Below are 20,793 nucleotides of genomic sequence, written 5' to 3'. Positions count from 1 at the left end.
TTTTCATTTATTAGCAATGATTTTAACTATCACATTAAAAAATTATGCACTATATTATACTCCTTCCCTTTCTGCTAATCAATGTTTCAGATTAGAATTTTTAAATGCCCTTTTTTAGCAAAAGTAAAATGTATTTCCAGAATTTTAAAGGCAGTTGTTTGAAATATTACAAATTATGGTTTCATGAAAGGCATATTTGCCTTCTTCAAAATTGGGATGAAAAACAAGGCTAAAATGCCCAATAGCAAGATAGAACTTCCCCAACATAAACTGGTTGACTTTTCAGTCTGAAATATGACTCTACATCCCAAATAATTTCAGGCAGTAACAAAGGGAAAAAGTAGTATGTGATAATATTAACAGCAAAGCTCCATTAACTTACTGAAAGCAATTTGGCCCAAATACAGTGGCGAGATTGTGAACATTCATGCGATTCTGCACATGGTGCTTGGCCACTTCTGTCAAGAACTGGCATAGGTACTTGAGGAGGCAGTAGTGGACGTCTGGCAGCTCTTTTATTAATGCTCTTAAGCTACTGTCCTGAGCATCATTTCTGTCATCTGGAAAGAAAAAGAATAAAAAAAAAATGCTCTCAGGCATATTTCATAGTAACAACAAAAGCACAGAGGCATAATAAAGTCTAACATTTTATTCAGGAAAAAATTCCTGAAGACTTAAATATTAAGGCCATCAAAAGGTGGGGGGGGGGGGCAGTTTTGCTTTATCTTTGATTGTTGAGTATTTAACTTTCCTTGATGTTAAAGATTTACTAACTTATTCAAGACACTCTGAAAATCATGAGCTTTACTTAGTGCATTAAATGGGTTCATATTTCACTTCTGTGTGTTCCTTACCCAAAATTAAGACTGACTTTTTATCCATTTGATTAAGGTCTTCAAGTTTGTTAAAAACAAGAATCTCTTGGTTGAATAAGATTTAATACAGGAGACATTTCTAGGTCACCATGAACAAAACTAAACTAGTGATCAGGAATCTAGATAGAGAAAACTGAAGGAAGCTATTTTTTTTAAATGATCTATAATCCTATTTAGGCATGTACTGTATGTATATATGTATGTATGTACGTACGTATGTATTTAATTAATTTTTGAGAGAGTGAGAAAGCAAGCATGGCGAAGGGGCAGAGGAAGAGGGAGAGAGAGAATCTCAAACAGACTCCACACTCAGCATGGAACCTGACACAGGGCTCTATCCCACGATCCTGGAATTTATGACCTGAGCCAAAATCAAGAGACAGAAGCTCAACTGACTGGGCCATCAGGCGCCCCGGAGAAAACTGAAGGAAACTATCAATTTCTACATAGCTTTTTCTCTCTCCCATGTCACAGAGTTTAGAATTTGATATGTGCTTTTTATACAAAGCCTACTAACCTATATAAAGCCAAAAATATCTTACAGTGAGCCAAAATTCAGACACATATATGAAAAGTTTCCCTCAATTCTCAAAGATTTATGTAATTTGTCAATATTAAATACAGAAAAGTTATCTTAAAAAATTTTGTATACTATTTTCTTTCAGAGGCAAATATAAATCTTTTATAGCAAATACTTTAGGGGAATAATCATAATCCATCCTTTTAGGCACATGTCTAAGACAATGAAAACTTAATCCAGTTATAACTAACATACACTGGATTCCTTAACTTAGATAGGTCAGCTACTTTTAGCCAGTCAAGTGTTAAGAAACAGGAAAGTGAGGCAAATGTGTTGCAGTGGAAGAGGATTAGTCAGTGTTACAAAATGCATGCATAACATGATGCCACTGAAGGAGTGAAAACCTAGAGAACACGCAGAAAGTCACAGAAAGTGCTGCTGAGTGGCTGCAGTGCTAGGATTAGGAAGGTCAGGAGTCACTTCCTGGATTAGAATCCTCCTTCTGGCACTTGCTACCTGTGTGAACTTAGACTCGATACTAGACTTATTTTATAAATATACTAAACTCATTTATAAATGGGAATATTAACTACCTCATTGGGTTGTGATGAGGACTGGATGAGTTTAAAGTTGGAAAGTACTTAATATTTTTCAAGTTTTTATTTAAATTCTAGTTAACAGTTGCAAAGTACTTAAAACAGAGAGGCTGACACACAGTAAGTGCTATGTAACTACTTGTTAAACAGAGCAACTTCTTTTACTTCACCGTCACTAATTTGGTTTTATGAGAACTGAGGTTTTAATGACATGTCTTTTAATATAATGTGCCCATTTCACCTTTATGAATGTTAGAATACGGGATGCTGCCAAAAAATAGCAATGCCAAAAATGTACAGACTTCAATCTTCGTTAAAATCGCTTTGGAAAACATTCCCTTTATGACTGGAATAATGATTTCTCACTGACCACAAATGATGTGATCCAATAATGTATACAATGTATAGTTTTCTTGATATTAGAAAATTTTATTTACTTTAAAAAAAGAAAGAAATCATATTTAAATACTTTGATAATCCATAAAACCATGTGGTATGTTGCTTATGATGGCATTGTTTTCCACTGTATTATGATCTTGACTAGGTAAGAAATGGAAATAATTAAGTTTGGAGTGATTAAAAACTAATTGAAAACTACACATTTCTCAGCCCTTTGTGTTATAAAAATAAATATGAACTACAAGAAAATGAATTCGATTTTGCCCTTTTTATTTTCTTACAGTGACTAATCCAGAGTGAATCTGGATGTTTGCATGGGTGTGTACTGTCTGCCTAAAATTGTGGTTTAATTCCAGTATTTAGGAATACAAGCAACAACATTCTAACAGCCTTGATAATGGGCCATTAGCCTTCTGGCTCTGAGATGAAACTTCAGATCCTAAGTTAGACGATGTGTGAAGACACCAGGTTAAATAAAACAAATATTGAAAACAGTTATGGGTTTATGACAATAACATCTTTCAAAGAGAAGGAGCACTTCCATCATTTACTTCCAAGTTTTGAAATACAATAGATAATTTCCCCAGAAGTAAAACTGACAAGTAACGGGAAGGGAGACAAACACACACAACCTAATTCCTTTATGGCATGAATGGAAGAATCACTAAATCTGTTCTGAAAGAGAAAAAGCAGTTGAGGAGAAAGTATCTTGTACGTGTTTCCTACCCCAAAGCATTTGTTTCCTATGACTCAGTGATTCACTCACTGGGCGAGTATGTGAGTGTCCTCTCCTTCACAGGCTTGAATGGCAACACACTGAATTTGAACCCTGAATACTCATAATTTACTTCCTCTGTTCAGACATACTGACACTGCCGTAAAGATCTTAATTTATTAGCGTAACATTTGTCACCTCTTTTCCTACTAAGCACGTGCTAACATACTAGGACTCTGTAATTAGCACTGTTTCTAGAAACGTGGTAAGTATCACTGCTATAGCCAGCCTGAAGTAATCTTACAGACAAGATTTCTTATACGTGAGAATAATTGTTCAACACCTTTAGGGGAGCCTTGTAGAAGTATGCCCAGCATGGCATCACTGGGCAGTTGGCAGTATTGGTGCAAATGTGCCTTTTGATGCCTGAGAGAAAAAGTTCATAGTAATTACTATTGCTTGCATTATTCTTTGATGTGCTGATACGTAAATATAATAAACATTGCCTTGTCATTCATACTCTTGCATTAATATTGGTAATTACAATGGCTTCCTCAAGGTCTCACATTAAAAAAAGTGAGCAATGTTTCCATTTTCATGCACATTTATTCATATATTATTTGTGATACTTAGCACATGCTTTGTGCATCTGGCATTCTCTAATGCTAGGCATACAGTACAGAAAACAAACTTCATGCTTTTATGAAAGTTATATTCTAATGGGAGAGACAGACAGTCTAACTGTATATATGTGAGTGGTAACATCAGTGCTCTGAAAAAATATAAAGCAGAATAAGGGAGAATAAAGTGGAGTGACACAGGGAGGGAATGTTATTTCATTCAGCATGATCAGGGAAGGCCACTCTGATATGGTGACTGAGCAGAGAGCTGAAGGAAACAGAGAATTGTATGTTAAACAGTAGTAATGGCAATGGCAAAGGCCAAGTTTGGGAGGGTGGCAGGAAATGAAATCAGGAGACAGTGTGGTGGGGGCTGACGGGGGGGGGAGGGAGAAAGAGCCAGGGAAGATCATTACAGTCTTATTATAAACCATGCTCCCCCGCAACCCTGAGTGAGAGTTTTGAGCTGTGAGGAGGCTGCATTTAAGAGGACCACCCTGGTTGCTGTGCTGAGTCTGGACTGTGGGGGGTGGGGGTCAGTAGAGGCAATGGAAAGCGGGCAGCTGAGCTGGGAGACTCCACAGTCCTTGAGAGAGAGGCTGGTTGGCCTGGAGCAGGTTGATAGCAGTGGGATGGCAAGACATGGCCAATTCTGGATATAGTTTGTATCTTGTTTGTTTTATATATGCAAGTTCTTTGTTTTCTATGTGAAAAATACATGAATGGAATACACATTCAATCATTCAACAAATATTTACTGGATGGCTATTCTGTGTCTGGCACAATTCTAAGCGTTTAGGATACATCAGCAAACACAGCAGAAACCCCTGCCCTCAGGGAACTTAAGTTCTAGTAGGTGTGACACTGAACAGTAACTACAGTAATAGGGATAGAGGGAATTCAGAGTCCTGGCCCCGGGGTGATGGTGGTAATTACAATTATATACACGCTTTGTCAGCAAGGCCTCATTGAGAAAGTATTTGATGTTTATTGTCGGTTAATGTAAAAAATTCGCAAACCAGCAGATGTAAGCTCATTCATAGTTGGAGGCTGAGGTGTAAACATCTTTTAAATTCCCTCAATGCCTTGCATATAAAAAGTGATAAAGAAATAGTTTAAATAGAATGATGCTTTAAGATACATAGAGAGTAAGACAAACTAGTATAGAAATAAAAAGACATATATATTCCAAATTTTGAAGAAATGTGGAATAATTTAGTCCATTTATACAACCAGCTGGATTGAAGTGTTGAGTAGGAAGGGGATCACAGAGGATCCAAATGATAACAAAAGTGTCATTTGATGGTCAAAGGGTAAGGACACTCAGCAATGAAATTCCACACAAGAAGAAGTGAAACGCACCTCTGCAGTTGTACTGAAATACTTTAACTGTTTAAACTTGTAGTTATCTCTAGAATTAAACTGGAATAAGAATTAGAGTATGTTATAATTCATGAGGCAAAAGGTTTAAGAACACTTTGCAGATGCAATAGTGGTTAATAATTGAAATAGTCATCATTTTCCTTGACATTAATCTTTTCATAGGACAAGAACTTTCTGTATTAAAGAGTCACTTCAAATTATACAAGTTTTCCTGAAAGTTTGCATTTGCTGTTGGCTAAATTTGAACCATTTCTCAAGCTAAAAAACAACTGCACAATGAGCACAGTATATATAGTATACAGAGGAAACTACTCAGCACTTAAAGACTGTACCATAAAAACTTTTGTTCCAGATTAAGTAGCAAACATTGAACCACGTGGCCAGTATTTGTTCTCATTAAAAAAAGATTATGATCATAATCAGTAATGCTGAACCTATACCACGGGATGGCACTTAACTCTAATCTGGACATTCATCCTGGTGTTTGTCACGTGCTTTGAGTTTTCAATGACCATGAAGTTATACTCTACTTACAGCCTTAGGCTCAAGGAGAAAAAAACAACAACAACAATAAAAAGAGCAAACTGCTAATCTCTACCACGATATATCTCAGAGCCACGAGAAGGTCAGCCATTAAAAGAACCAAAATATTTAGCCTCATGGCGCCAGATTTATCGAAGTAGCTTTTTATTTCCTCATTAAGCCTCACAAAGGATTCATGAAAACTTGCTAATCTGTTAGAACAATAATAAGTGTTGCTGATTTTGAAGATGAGGAAAGGTCACAAGCCTGAGCATGTGGAAGCCAAGAAGAAACCAGCAAGAAAACAGGGATCTTGGCCTTATGACTGCATGAAATGGAAAAGTGCCAAGGTTCCAAATGAGCCTGGAAGCAGCTTCTCCCCTGGAACCTTCAGATAAGAACCCAGGCTGAGTGACATCTGGGTTTGGCCTTGTGAACCTGGAGCAGAGACTCCAGCTGGGCTCACAGACTTCTTACCCACACAACAGTGAGGTAATTTGTGTGGTTTTAAGCCACTCAATTTGCAGAAATCTGTCACAGCAGGAATAGGAGCCTAATATATCTCCAGTTAGAATGAGACTGAAACAGAGATTAACTTGTCCATGTTCACACAGTACCAAGTAGCCAAGCTATAAATCAGGTATGGCAGTAGGACCTCAGAGCATATGATCTGATCAGTGTGCACTAACAAACTTAGATACAGTTGTTATCACTGTTACAGAGCAACTACCACACTGTCTCATACATGTAAATGTTTAACAAAAGTTTCCTGAATCAGCAAATGAAATAGCAAAATTGCTGAGTATTAGGGGGCGGGGGGGTAGTCTTAATTCATTTATGATACATTATAGCTTCTTAGGTCCTGAGGCGTATGGGAGGAGCATTTTAATAAAAGCCTACATGAATGTCTAGGCACAAAATGCTTTGTAGAATACGTGAGAACAAAACAGAAGTTATATTTCTTTCTAAATATGCATTTGTAAACAATAGGAAAAAGAATCATAAAACGCCAGCTACATTGGAATACACTGGGTTTTACCCTTGCATTTCATACCCCAGGAATGGAATCACTTCTTTAGTGTGGCGAGAAGCTTATCTAAACAACATAATTATATTTTCTGGTTACTGGAATTGGTAGATTTCTATGTAAAAGTAAAGGTTCTATTTTTACAGCTCTCTTAGAATCCTTGCCAATGACAAAGTTCTCAAGGCCTCACACAAATTTCTCAAAGGGTGTGATGATAAAGTGACTAATAAAATTTAATCAAGTGCGGTCTATTCTTAGATATTAATGAAACTACAAATCTTATTCTGATTAGATTCTACAAGACTCACAGGTGTGTTTACTACAAATTAGCCAATATCTACACTGATACTCCTGGCTCCCAGAATGAACCTGCATGGAAAGGCAAAGGCCTGTAGGATAAAAAAAGAATTTGATGATACTTTACTTTTCAGTCCCATGACAAAATACTCCTAATGATGCCTAAATAGTATATCAGCAAGTCTATTCCGTGGGCACTTACTGAGTGCTGAGTGCTTGTTAATGGGGACAAGCTGGCATAGATAAAAAGATAAGAAACATATGAAACAGTCCATCTAAAGTCAAAACTGTGAGTTCACATCTAGGCTAGATGTTAGACACAAGCATTTAACAGCTAAAGAACCTGTTTATGTGGGAATGTCAGTACACAGGAGAGTAAAAAAAGCAATCGCAGCACTTAGGAAAGGGAGCCTCCTACAATAGAATATGTGAATTTTTAACAATACTGGCAATATCCCAGCTAACAAAGCTTGGCTCTTTCCATAAATCTAGTTCTATATTAAAGAGGCAAAGTACAGTAAGTGTGTAATTTCAGTGGAAATCATTTTACCACCAGTTCCCACCCTCTAAAACCCTAGTGATCCAATGCTCAGCTGTAACTGGACTTATTTGGTGTCATAGGAGGTACACCAACAAACCCAGTTTTTAAGTCTATTTTGGATGTTGCTTCCTTCTCCCTTAAGTCCTCAAATTATTTATGGAATCAGTTTAAAGGTTGATAATTTCCACGGGTTTAGCAAAATAGTGGTATTCAAAATACAGCTTGACAGAGTTAGGGCTGAGCTAGAGGCGACTAGCAGGCCAATCATTTGTCATCCCTTCAAATTGATATTCTTTTAACTTCATTACATTTTTTTTTATTAAAATTTTTTTTCAACGTTTATTTATTTATTTTTGGGACAGAGAGACAGAGCATGAACGGGGGAGGGGCAGAGAGAGAGGGAGACACAGAATCGGAAACAGGCTCCAGGCTCTGAGCCATCAGCCCAGAGCCTGACGCGGGGCTCGAACTCACGGACCGCGAGATCGTGACCTGGCTGAAGTCGGACGCTCAACCGACTGCGCCACCCAGGCGCCCCTAACTTCATTACATTTTTTACATGAGTTGATTTCCTAATACAAATGATATATACATTATATATATCACATAATGTATATAATATACATTTATATATATATTAATTTACTGGCTGTTCTTTTTCTCTTCCAGCTCAAATAAGATGCTCTTCACATAAAAACATTAGTGAAAAATGCAGAATTTACTGGAGATTTCATCAACTCACAATTCATCCTAAAAATCTCCAACAGACATTATCTTGTTGGCCCTTAAGCAACCGGTCTCCTCTCTGTCCTCTTCAAGTTTATAATTCATCTGCTATTAAAATTCTACTGCCTCGACTACAAGGATAACTAAAATTAAAAACAGATAATAATAGGTGTTGGCAAAGATGATGAAAAATCAAACCTTCATTTATTGATGATGAGAATGTAAAATAGTACAAGTATTTTGGAAAACCATTCCTTAAAATGTTAAACAATGTCACCCTGTGACCCAGAACTTTCACTCCTTGGTAGATACCAAGAGAAATGAAAACACATGTCCCTACAAAAACTTGTACATAAATGTTCGTAACAGTATTATTCAGCCAAAAGGTGTAAATAACCCAAATATCCATCAATGGATAAATGTGATATATTCATACAACAGAATACTAACCAGCCATAAAAAGGAATAAAGTACTGATATTCCAACATGGATGAAACCTGAAACATACACTAAGTGAAAAAAACCTGTCACAGAAGACCACATACTGACTCCATTTACATGAAATGCCCATAAATCTAGGCAAATTTATGTAGCTAGAAAGATTAGCACATGCCTAGGGCTGAGAGAAGTGGGAGAGGTGGAGAGGAAGGGAGGAGAGTGCCCACTAATGGGTTTCGAGTTTCTTTCTTTCTTTCTTTCTTTCTTTCTTTCTTTCTTTCTTTCTTTCTTTCTTTCGGAGTGATAAAAATGTTTCAAAACTAGATAGTAGTGACTGTTGTATTCTGAATATACTAAAAGCCACTGTATACTTCATTTATTTATTATTTATTATAATTTATTGTCAAGTTAGCTAACATACAGTGTATGCAGTGTAGCCTTGGCTTCAGGAGTAGATTTGCATAATTCATTACTTATATACAACACACAGTGCTCATCCTAACAAGTGCCCTCCTCAATGCCCATCACCCATTTTCCCTGCCCCTCCCCAACCACTGCCCATCAACCCTCAGTTTGTTCTATGTATTCACTGTTTACTTTAACAGGGGCAATTTTATGGTGTGTAAATTGCATCTCAATAAATTTGTTCTAAGGAAACTATGTTGGCTTTAAAATCAAGTATAAGATGGGGCTCCTGGGTGACTCATTCAGTTAAGTGTCGAACTTTGGCTCAGGTCATGATCTCGCAGTTCATGAGTTTGAGCTCCGTGTTAGGCTCTGTGCTGAGAGCTCAGAGCCTGGAGCCTGCTTCAGATTCTGTTCTGTCTGTCTGTCTGTCTCCCCCTCTCATTGCCCCTCTCCTCTCATGTTCTGTGTCTCTCTCTTTCTCAAAAATAAACAAACATTTAAAAAATATAAAAAAGGTCTCCTGGGTGGCTCAGTCAGTGGTCTGACTTCGGCTCAGGTCATGATCCCCCAGTTGGTGAGTTGGAGCCCCTCATCAGGCTCTGTGCTGACAGCTCAGAGCCTGGAGCCTGCTTGAGATTTTGAGTCTCCATCTCTCTCTGCTCTTCCCCTGCTCACACTCTGCTCCTCTCTCTCCCCCAAAAATAAACATTAAAAAAAACTAAATAAAATCAAGTATAAGTCAGTGGAGACCTTTTAAAGATAAGCTTATCTACTTTTCCTAATACCTTACTAAAATGACAATGAAAGAATTAAGAAATATAAGCCGTCAAGATAAAAAGAACAGCTGACAATAGTAAAGATCTTTACAAAGTTACATACATGTGAGTATACATATACACACACACACACACACATTCAAGACCAGTTGTTCTAATGCAGATTAACTGTTTAGCCATGGGCTCTCTATCCAAGTTTGCATAATCCCACTCACTACTTAATGTTATCTGGTACAGTCAAAAAGGAAAATAAAGATTTGTATGCATACTTAGCAAACAAAATATCATCTAGTTGTCAAGATCTACAGTCTTAGACATCATGGGGGGTTATAAACACAAAGAAGGTTTTCCTGTCACATGGATCTAGGAGGGAAGTAGAACCAACCGGAATGTCATCAAAATGTGTAGTCAGGTTTGGAAACCTCCAATTTATTCCAGTGGAGGTCTTGCAGAAACCTGATTGACTGGTTCCTTGGGCAAATATGCAAGTGGCAACCTTTAACTCTTTGGGTTTAGGTCTGCCCAGAAACACGGAATAGTTTATATATTTGGCATTGCTTCTAGGAAACCTAAAAAGCACATAATGAAAATGGAAAGGGCTTAAATATGGAGTTTTAGTATAATGATTCTGTTTTTCGTAGAAACAAATTTGAAGGTTGAATAATTTCAAAAGAAGAGGAACTTCTTAGTAAGAAGGAATTAAACCCAGGGAAGGAAATATGTCATATGCTTGCTATGGAGCTCATACTATCCAAGAAGAGATTACTTAATAAGTAGAATTGTAACTAACCAACATTTGCATGGTACTGTAATATTTTCAAGGCAGGGCACCTGAGTGGCTCAGTATGTTAAGCATCTGACTTCAGTTCAGGTCACGATCTCACGGTTCACGAACTTGAGCTCTGCCATCAGGCTCTCTGCTGTCAGCACATAGCCTGCTTTGGATCCTCCGTCCCCCCTTTCTCTCTGCTCCTCTCTCACTTGCACGGTCTCCCTCAAAATAAACTTAAAAAAATTTGCAAGGCAAAACCACTCAGCTAACCTCCAACAATAAAAATGGCATTATGATACATAGTATGTATAAAAGACAGGCTTAACTCAAACTCACCCTGGTGAATTCCTCACGTAATGAAGAAAAACATAACTCAATCTTAGGCACAACTCAGCTTATTAAATTAGGTTTCTCTACAATTAGGCATTGTACTGATTGAAATGGTCCTGTTATTAGGGTGCTTTTCTTTAAAAAACAGTTGCTGACTAAATTATCAAATTCTCATAAACTAAAATTCACAGGCTTGTAACTCTCACATATTGTTTGCACAGCTGCTACTATAAAATTCTGTTCCATTTAAAATCAAGTACAGGGGGAGAAAAAGGAAAGGGAGAATGTCCATTTTAAGAAAAGGATTGATCACTTGTATTTATCTAATTAAATCTGCTTCCCAAGAACCCACTAAAATGACAGTAAAAGATGTTTAAAAAGTATACGCACAAAAAAAGGGCAAAAAAAGAACAGCAGAGGAGAGAGAGGGAGATGAGATTTCAAAGACATTTGGAAGTGAATGCAAGGGACTGAAAACCCCAGTCTGTTCTAAGGCCTGTCAAGGCTCACAGGAGCCTCCACCACCCTGTACATCCAGGCAAGCATGCAGTTAGGCAGGAGGGCTGAGGCTTAGTCCATGGATAATGTCAATGGATTCTTACACTCTGGAGATAGTGAAGGGCTAGAGCAAGGAGCATAATTGAAAATCTGAGGACCAGTGAAAACCTGCTTAGAAAGAATGGGCGCATTAGCACACTTCCTACTTCCGTGCTCTTGAGGAACAAGATGGATGAAGAGAAAACTATGTCCACGTATAGACATTTGTGGGTCCCCAAATCAAATAGGCTACATTTCCCTCCATCTATACCCACTATCTAATCCTCCTAAAGCAAAGTGTATCAGTAGACAAGCCCACTGTCCCCATATACAAATGTTTCTCTTAAATCCTATCATCTAAGATCACCCATGTTTACATGAAGAAATGCAAGAAATCCCACAACACAAATATAAGGAAAAGAAAACTATAAACAACAACAACAAACTTGCTGTTATCCTCAGAAAGATAAGTTAAGAATAGGATTCTATAAAAAGAATAGAGTGCTTTGAAAAAGAAATAGCACTAATATTTTGGGTATTAACAATATAAAAACTAAAATTTAAAAAACAAGCTTGGAAAATAAAGTTGAGAAAATTGCATAGGAAATAGAATTAAAAGACAGTGATAAGACAATAAGCATTCAAGACAGTGATATAAAAAGATCCTGAAACTATCTCCTCCCACAGACACAACCAATCTAAAGCTACATATGGAACAACTTCCTCTGAAAAAGACCTGAGAAACAGTGTGACAGCAACTGCACAAGTATGAAAGAAGCACACTGAGATGGGTAGGAGAGACAGAGACATTCTTCCCCCCCCCCCACAGAAAAACCCACTTCAGGTACAGGAACCCACAATACAGAGGGATTTCAAAAATATGTGACTTTTTCCTGAGAAGCAAGGAATTTGTGTCCCACATCAGGCACCCCAACCCTTGGGACCTACAATAGAGAGATAGGCTGCCAAAGCATCTGGCCTTGAAAACCAAGAGGGCTTACATCCAGAAGAACCATAGAGCTGTAGAGAATGGAGAACCCACTCTCAAAGGGTATGTATGCAGATTCATTTGCCCCAAAATCCAGTGCACAAGTAGTATGAATAGTATCTAGACCTTATGTGAAGAAGATCCACTTGCTAGTCTTAAAGCCTCTGCTGGAGAGACAGGAACCTATTGAAACTCTCTGGGGATGGAGCCATTGGCAGGTGCAATTTTTGTGTTATTCTACCTTGGTAGTACAAGTGGTAGTTGGTGCTATGTTGGTACTCTCTAACCTGCTAGCACTGGTAGGTATACTGCTGCCACAGAACCATCAGGCCAAGTAGGTGAATTCCCTGCCCCTTGTGCCACAGCTACAGGTGCATGCAGCCCACACATGGGGGGGAAGCCAGGGGGGAATCACACATCTGGGCCCTCTGGGCCAACTTCCACACATGGCCAGTCCTTCAAGACTAGGAGAGGTAGCTATTTTGCCTAATATGTAGAAATTAACAGACAAAAGTCAAACAAAATGAGAAAGCAGAGGAATATGTTCTAAAAGAACAAGGCAAACCCTCAGAAAAAGACCTCAATGAAATGGAGATTAAAAAAAAAAAAACTACTTGATAAATCAGAGCAATAGTCATAAAGATACTTATAAAACTTGAAGCATGGAAGAACACAGAACTTCAACAAAGACAGAAAACATAGCAAAATACCAAGCTGAAGTCACAGAGCAGAATATGACAGCTGAGCTGAAGAATACACTAGAACTGTTCAAAAGCAGACTAGACTAAATACAAGAGTGGATCACTGATGTAGATGACAAGGCACCAAAAATCACCCAAACAGAGCAGCAAAAAGGAAAAAGAATTAAAAAAAAAAAAAAGGAAGATAGCTTAAGGGTCTTACAGTACATAAGGAGAATAACATCTCCCTTATAGAGGACCCAGAAGGAGAAGAAAAAGAAAGGGGGCAGAAAAAATTATTTGAAGAAATAATGGTTGAAAAGCATGGAAACAATCTAAAGGTTAACAGATGCATGGATAAAGACACACACACACACACACACACACACACACACACACACTGACACTATACAAAGGAATACTACTCATCCATGAAAAAAAGGAAATCTTGAGATCTACAACAATGTGGATGTACCTCGAAGGTATTATGCTAAGTGAAATATGTAACACAAAGACAAATATATATGATATCACTTATATGTGGAATATAAAAAATAAGACAAACCAAACTCATAGATACAGAGAACAGACTGGTGGTTTTCAGAGGGGAGGGACTTGGGGAAAAGCTAATATAATGTTATCTACTAATTTTGCCTCAAAAAAAGAAAAAGAAAGATAACATAGGATAATTTCAAAGACCCAAAGAGGGTATTTTCCACATAGGATGGACTTAGAGTGCCGAGAACAATACACTGAAAAAAAGACTCCGGGAAATAGCAGGTCCAAGAAGGAAGACAGGTAAGAGATTCTCAGAATCAGCCCTGCAACCAAATTAGATGGGAACAGAAGAAAAGGGGCCAAAGAGGAATCTCCCCAGAAATAAAGAATTGATAAATTATTTGAATAGCTTTGAAAGGTTAGTGGATTTATTGGAAAATTTTTGCAGTTTGAAAAAAATCTGCAGATAGGTTTATAGAAAATTATGTGTGTGAAAATGTAAGACACATAACATCTCACACATACACACACACAAACCCTTATGTAGTCATAACAAGTCAAATATTAATTAGGACATCAACTAAACTTGTGATACAACATTACTGGGAGAAATTGCTCGTTGGAAGAGACAATGTAACAGCTAATTCTACATATTTCATAAGCAGAAGTGATGAGATAATGTCTGCAAGAAATTAAGATATAACATTGTAAGAATATTATCAAATGGAAGCAAATACCAAGGAACAGCTAAATAAATGAAATCTGATTTCCTCTAGGAAAGAATTGAGGACTTCCAAAGGGTGTGTAGGGGTTGGCTGGTTTTCCTTACTAGTCTCTGAATTTTGTTCTTTTGTTAAAGAACTTAAAATAATTTTGTTCTTTTGTTAAAGAACTATATGCATCTATTACATAAAACAATTTCTTTTAATAAAGGAAAAATATGTCCAAGAGAATGAAGATGTATTTTAATGAAAGTAATAAAGTTACTTAGGAATTGGCATTTCAGTATTTGATTAATTTTATTGAAAGATTACCAAATCCAACTAGATTTACATCCCACCCAACACATTCACTACATTTACTGTTGGAATCATGTGCCTGTTTTCCAAACACCTCTGTTCATGTAATCCTCTCTTCCTAGATTACACACTACCTATGGGAATTCTACCAGTCATCCAAAGCCCAAGTGAAGTACTACCTTCCTCTGATCATCTGTTTTAGAAGGGATCCCTTCCCTTCTCAACCCTACTTCTATTCCGTGTATCCTGGCTCACTATTACTTCTTCTATTCCCAAACAAAACTGGAAGCTCATTGCTGGCAGGACAGTACTCTAATTTTTTATGGGAGCAATAGTAAAGCTAATGCCTTCACCTCAAAAATTGAGAAGAAATTTTTATTTTTGAGTGAGTGAGTGAGAGAGAGAGAGAGAGAGAGAGAGAGATCATGAGAAGGGGAGGGAGCAGAGAGAGAGAGGGAGAGAGAATCCTAAGCAAGATCTGCACTGTGAGTGCAGAGCCTGAAGTGGGGCTTGAACTCAATGAACGGTGAGATCATGACCTGAGCTGACATCAGAAGTCAGATACTTAACCAACTGAGCCACCCAGGCAGTCCTAGAAGGAATTTTTTAATTGCCAATTTCATATACATAACAGGCAATGTTTATTTGCAGGCTTCAATTTCCATTAAAATCATATAACAAACAAAATAAAAATTAACTGGCAGTCAATACAAAAACATTCCCAAGTCCATCTTGTGTGATTTGCCAACTCAACCAATAATAAAAAATACAAGTAGTTTCAATTAATTTGGGTAAGAATTTTGAAATCCTTATTTGAACCCCAAACTGTGGCCTTTTGTTACTCTTTTCTACTCTTTCCTAATTATTAGGCAGGAGGTGTACTTATTCTTCTATAACACTTTTGTGATTTTTTTTTTTAAGAGATGGAAAAGGTAGGATACAGAAAAGGTAAAGAGACCAGGTTAAGCTTGAAAGTAAAGAAGTGGGGGGAACTGCACTAAATGGCTTGCCTTCTTATAATCAAGAAAACAAAGGGCAGAGGCACAGGCTGAGGATGAACTGGGACATAATCATGGGGGAAGGAAGACTACTATGAAAATGTGGATTCCTACATCCCACTCTCTATAGAGGATGATTTAATTGGCATATGACAGGACTTGATCTCTGGGAATTTTCAAAGCTTCCCAGGTAATTCTTACGGGCTGCCACAGCTTACCATTTATTAAATGGCTTAACATTTATTAAATATTTATTTATTTTTGTTCTCAATTTTGCATGGATAATCTCAGTTTCCCCAATAAGCTCAGGAAGTAAATACTACTTTAAAGGTTAAGGAAAGGCTAGGGAAACTAGGAGTGGTGGTTTTAAAATGTCCACAAAGCCTGACACTTTCCCCTTTAAAAGAGGGCACCAAATCCTCCTCCCCTTGAATACAGGCCAAATTCATGACTTGATCTTCATGAATAGAACATGGTACGAATGGTGCTGCTTGTCTTCTGAGGCTCAGTCACTGAAAGGATGGCTTTCATCTCTTTCGAGTTGGTCATACCAAGGGAAGCCAGCCAGCAGCCAATGGGAGAGATTGACAGAAAACGGAGCTGTGGCCTCTCACCAAGAGCCAGCACTAAACTGCCAGCCATGTAAGGGAATCACCTTGGAAGCACATCTTGCAGCCCCAGTTAAGCTTTCCGATAATTGCAGCCCTTGACGGTTCTGGACCACAACTTCCTGGCAGACTCTGAACCAGCACTGTCCAGCTAAATCACACCTAAACTCCCAACCCACAGAAACAGTGAAGGAAAATAAGTGTTTACTGTAGTTTTAAGCCGCTAAGTTTTAGAACAATTGTTACATAGCAATAGATAGCTAATCACTAAGGCACAAGGTTCATTTGATCATATTCATGCAGCTAACAAAAGGCAAATGGAGATTTGAAACTAGTCAGAAAGGATCCAGATCTTCTGCTCTAAGCCATGTGCTAGAATTTCTTTCTTCAAAATGAAGATTATCCTGCCTATACCTTATTAGAGCTGGTGCTGGAATCAAAAGATACTATATAAATAAAACACCTGCAGCTATTAAACTGAATAGTGAGTAGGTACTCAGCATCTATTATTACCACTAAAAGACATAAATTCTTAAAGAGAATATTAAAACAGGGACAGAAAACACACAAGAAATTATCTATATAAAGGAAACATACCCCCATAAAAATTTTTCCCATGGCAGATCATTTATTTTAAATTCATTTGTTACTTCTAGGTGTGCTAGTCCTTTAAAACTTCTAGAACAAAAACATCAATTCTGTAGTAATGTCTCACCTAATTAGCATCCACTACAGGATTTTGCTACTTTTTACTCATATACCTATCAATTGCCATACATTTTTAAAAACAGTGTTATGGACTAAACTTTGTCCATACAAAACACACAGGTTGAAGCTTTAACCCCCAAACTGTATTTGGAGATAGGGCCTTAAGGTAATTAAGGTCAGATGAGGCCACAAAGGCAGGATCATAATCCAACGTGCTGGTGTCCTTGTAAGAAAGGGAAAAGACACCAGGAGAGCTCACAGAGAAAAGGCCATATAAGGACACAGTGAGAAGGTATCATCTGCAAGCCAAGGAGGGAGGTCTTATCAGACACCACCCCTGTAGGCACTTTGATCTTGGACTTCCAGCCTCCAGAACTGTGGTGATAAAATAAATTTCTTTTGTCTGGATGAGTCTACATAGAGGACTATAAAATTCACATCTTTAGCCTTCATCCCTTTCTCCTAAGCACTGACATTCATTTTATTCATCTATTTAAAATAAGCTCCTCTTCATGGTCCAATAAGTACCTTCCCCTTGTGACTTTCATTATCTGTTATTAATGGACCAATTGTCAAGATGCCACACCAGGATCTCTCTTCCTTCTTCAATAGCAACAGCTGGATCTGAGATAGACGATTAATAAAGAGATCACCAGAACCTACCAAGCTAATAGCATTTGAGTCTTTGGCATAAGTCCCAGATCCTACCTGGAGATAGGGAAGGAGCATTCGTCAGCCACAAAACGTTCCTAGAAAGTTCATGTCTATGCTTCCTCTCGGGACAAAAGATCAGGTCTGACAGGCGGAAGCATTTTAATAAGTAAAGGACCCACCCTTGGTACAGACAGAAAAGACTGAATTACTGAAGACAAAAACAAAACAAAACAAAAAACAGCTGCCTTGGGTCTCCTCAAAGCACTGAGTTAGCAGGGAGCTCTCCCTGGTGCTACTTCAACCTAGTCTTAAAACTTTCTTCCTGATTTATTAGTTTCTATTCACAACAGTGTGACAAACTGGCCTTCTGGCCCTGTGGCCCTCCTCAGAGGTATGGGCATCAGGATCCAGCCACCACACTACCCCTCCCGTTCTTCAAGTCACATAAACTCAAAACCTTCTGGTTATCTTTGACCCCTTTCTTAATCTCATTATCTAACTATTGGCCACCCTGTTCTGTTTATGTTTTCTTTAAAATTCCATTACCAGTTTCTGTTGAGATGCTGAGAAAGTTCTGGAGATGGATAGGAATGCACTTAATGCCACAGAGGTGTGCAGGTAAAAGTGGGTAAATAGTCAATTTTATATTACATGTATTTACCTCAATTAAAAAAAAAAATTCCACTGCCAATTATTTGTCAGACACAGGTCCTTAGCATGGAGACCTCCGTTTCCGCCAGTCTTCTAGATATTCTCCCTGCATGCAGCCTCTTCCCATCCATCCATCTTACATAGCATCACTTAAAATACTGCTTCCATCCTACGACTTCTTTCTTCAAAAATTTACTGTTTGTAGGTTAATATTAATTCCTTAACCTAACATTCGATACGCTCTACCATCTAGTCTCCTTCTACTTTTTAGGCAATATCATGTGCTAATCTCCTATAGCTACCTACTGACAGCTCTGCCAGACATTTCTCTTTTCCACGGACAATGTTTTTGTGTTCGTGCCCTTTTCCTCGTCTGAATGATTTTCCTCTCCATCCAAAGTCATCTTATGCACCCCAGTTTACTTTTTCCACAAAGTGTTCTCTGATCACCATAATCCAGACTGATTTCCCCTCTCTTGTTACCACTCACAGGATATTCTTAATACTCGTTTGAAGAACTGTAGAGTGTATACCACACACATTCTACCTCCTCCAATCACACACTCCTTGAAGTCAGGATGTTTAATCTTTTATTTCTTGGTATCATTCTGTATCCAAGTAGAAGGTACTAAATAAATATTGATGGACTGATCCAATTCCAACTCATCAAGTAAGAAAAAAAAAATTGTTGTGAGATAGAGATACTTGTATTTATATTACAGAAGATTTCTAACAGGGAACTTTCAGATAAAGGGGTTTCTAGTTAATCCTAAATGAAATGAATGCTATCCTAAAACCTTTTTATTGCTTGCAATCCACATCTATTCCCAAAACATATGTGCGATTGTTAAAATAAAAACTAGACATGTTACTGGCCCACCAAGATAAGGATAAGAAAAAAAAAATGGAACATTGCCAAGCTGAGGCAATTAAGCTAAAACCTCAATCAAGAAAAGTGAGTGGTCACAGTGGGAGGGAAGTTTAACATGGCAACAAGAAAGGATGATCACTCAAGTCCTTTATGGCCTCTCTTCAGTGTGAATTGTCTAAACCAGGGCTTTGACTCAAGCAAAAGGTTCTGGCAGACATCAACTTTAGTTGGAAGTTTTTGATAAACATCTGGTATGCAGAAATCTTGGTATGCTAACCTAAAATAGAATCTCAGAACTTCAGACCTCAGTCAAGTCTAAAGTTGAAAATCTGTTATTAGTGAAAGAATCTCAATGGTGTCCTTCCACCCAGAGGTCATTGTTGGTTTACATGATCAAAAGATGACCTAGAGCAGCAGGGATGCTTCCATGCAGCATTCAGACTATCCTCAATGCAACTGTTGGTTTAGCTTCAATGTCTTGAAAAAATACCTAGTTGAGGCTCCAGAATTCTGTAAAGCATGAAAGAGAGGATCTTGATCTGGAAAACTAAGTATATTCAATGATCAAATAGCTTGCTCTTTACACAGGATAGAACTCAAAGGCCCTTAACACTTTTTAGAAAAGAAATCTGGCAGAGGGTTGTGACAGAATCTAAAAGCTGCTTAATCTGTTGTCATGAGGACTGAAATATAAAAGCAGGGTAGTTTTTACTAAGGAAGTTTTATCAAAATAATGTCTAGTGAAAAAGGGGAGAGGAGAATATAACTGGCCAAGTGTAACGTCTGCCTTTACTGAGTCTGTGAAGAGCCTTGCCGCTTCCAGCTTTCGAGTGACCTGTTGTCACGTGTACCCTCTTCACTAAGAATACCAAATACAACAGAAACTGACAGAAGCACCACTGCTTTTCTTTCTTTTTCCACCACCTGAATTAGGAAAGAAAAATTTATTTTCAAGAGGCTATACTGTCTGATACCTAAAGCATACTTTATTTCCTCCCCTCACTTAGCAGCTTATCCCTAGTAGGTACCTTCATTAATACTTCCTTTATTGAACCTATCAGATGTAGCCCCAGAGGTTTTCAGGAAATGAGAGACTACCACCACTAAGGCAAATGTTAGGGTCTCTGCCCCATTTAGAATTTGTTATTTGTGCATAATCACACAACTGCTTGAGTATATAGCCAGTCTTACGTTTAAAATGACAGCATTTGCTTTTTGGCCATCAGGGAAAGAGGTCATGAATGAAAACATATTGTACAAAGACCAAAATTATTACAAAATATCACAATGTAATTAATAAAAATAAAACAGTGCATTCTCCTAATCAAATGTAAGCTGTTCTAAGAAACGTGATAAAACCTTTTAAAATTCACAAGTATTCACAAGTATTAATATTAGTATCTAATATTAAGACATAATATTAATAAAGATTCTTAATACTATATATTTGATTCTTAATTATTTTGCATACAGCACATATTTAAATCTTCAACTAGCTTTTGTAGCAATTATTTTTAAATGATTTTCAGAAATTTATTTAATTATTTAATCATTTATTTTTATATTTATCATTTATATTATACTATATTATATATTATATTATATATCATTTATATTTAATCATTTAATTATATTT

At 37.5% G+C, this 20,793-nt stretch overlaps 1 protein-coding gene across 8 annotated transcripts in view; it reads right to left on the bottom strand.

The window, feature by feature from the left end:
- Window positions 1–20,793, bottom strand: part of FAM13A (family with sequence similarity 13 member A) — a 366,689-nt gene that overhangs the window by 285,001 nt on the left and 60,895 nt on the right. For all 8 annotated transcript variants that reach the window (XM_053217137.1, XM_053217136.1, XM_053217135.1 and 5 more), the window contains exon 4: window positions 383–560. In XM_053217137.1, coding sequence (XP_053073112.1) covers window positions 383–560 — 178 coding nt within the window. The remainder of the gene's footprint in view (window positions 1–382; window positions 561–20,793) is intronic.

The sequence above is a fragment of the Acinonyx jubatus genome, chromosome B1, assembly GCF_027475565.1.
Source record: "Acinonyx jubatus isolate Ajub_Pintada_27869175 chromosome B1, VMU_Ajub_asm_v1.0, whole genome shotgun sequence".
In the NCBI taxonomy this organism is placed as follows: Eukaryota; Metazoa; Chordata; class Mammalia; order Carnivora; family Felidae; genus Acinonyx; species Acinonyx jubatus.
This window is presented reverse-complemented; position numbering and strand designations above follow the sequence as displayed.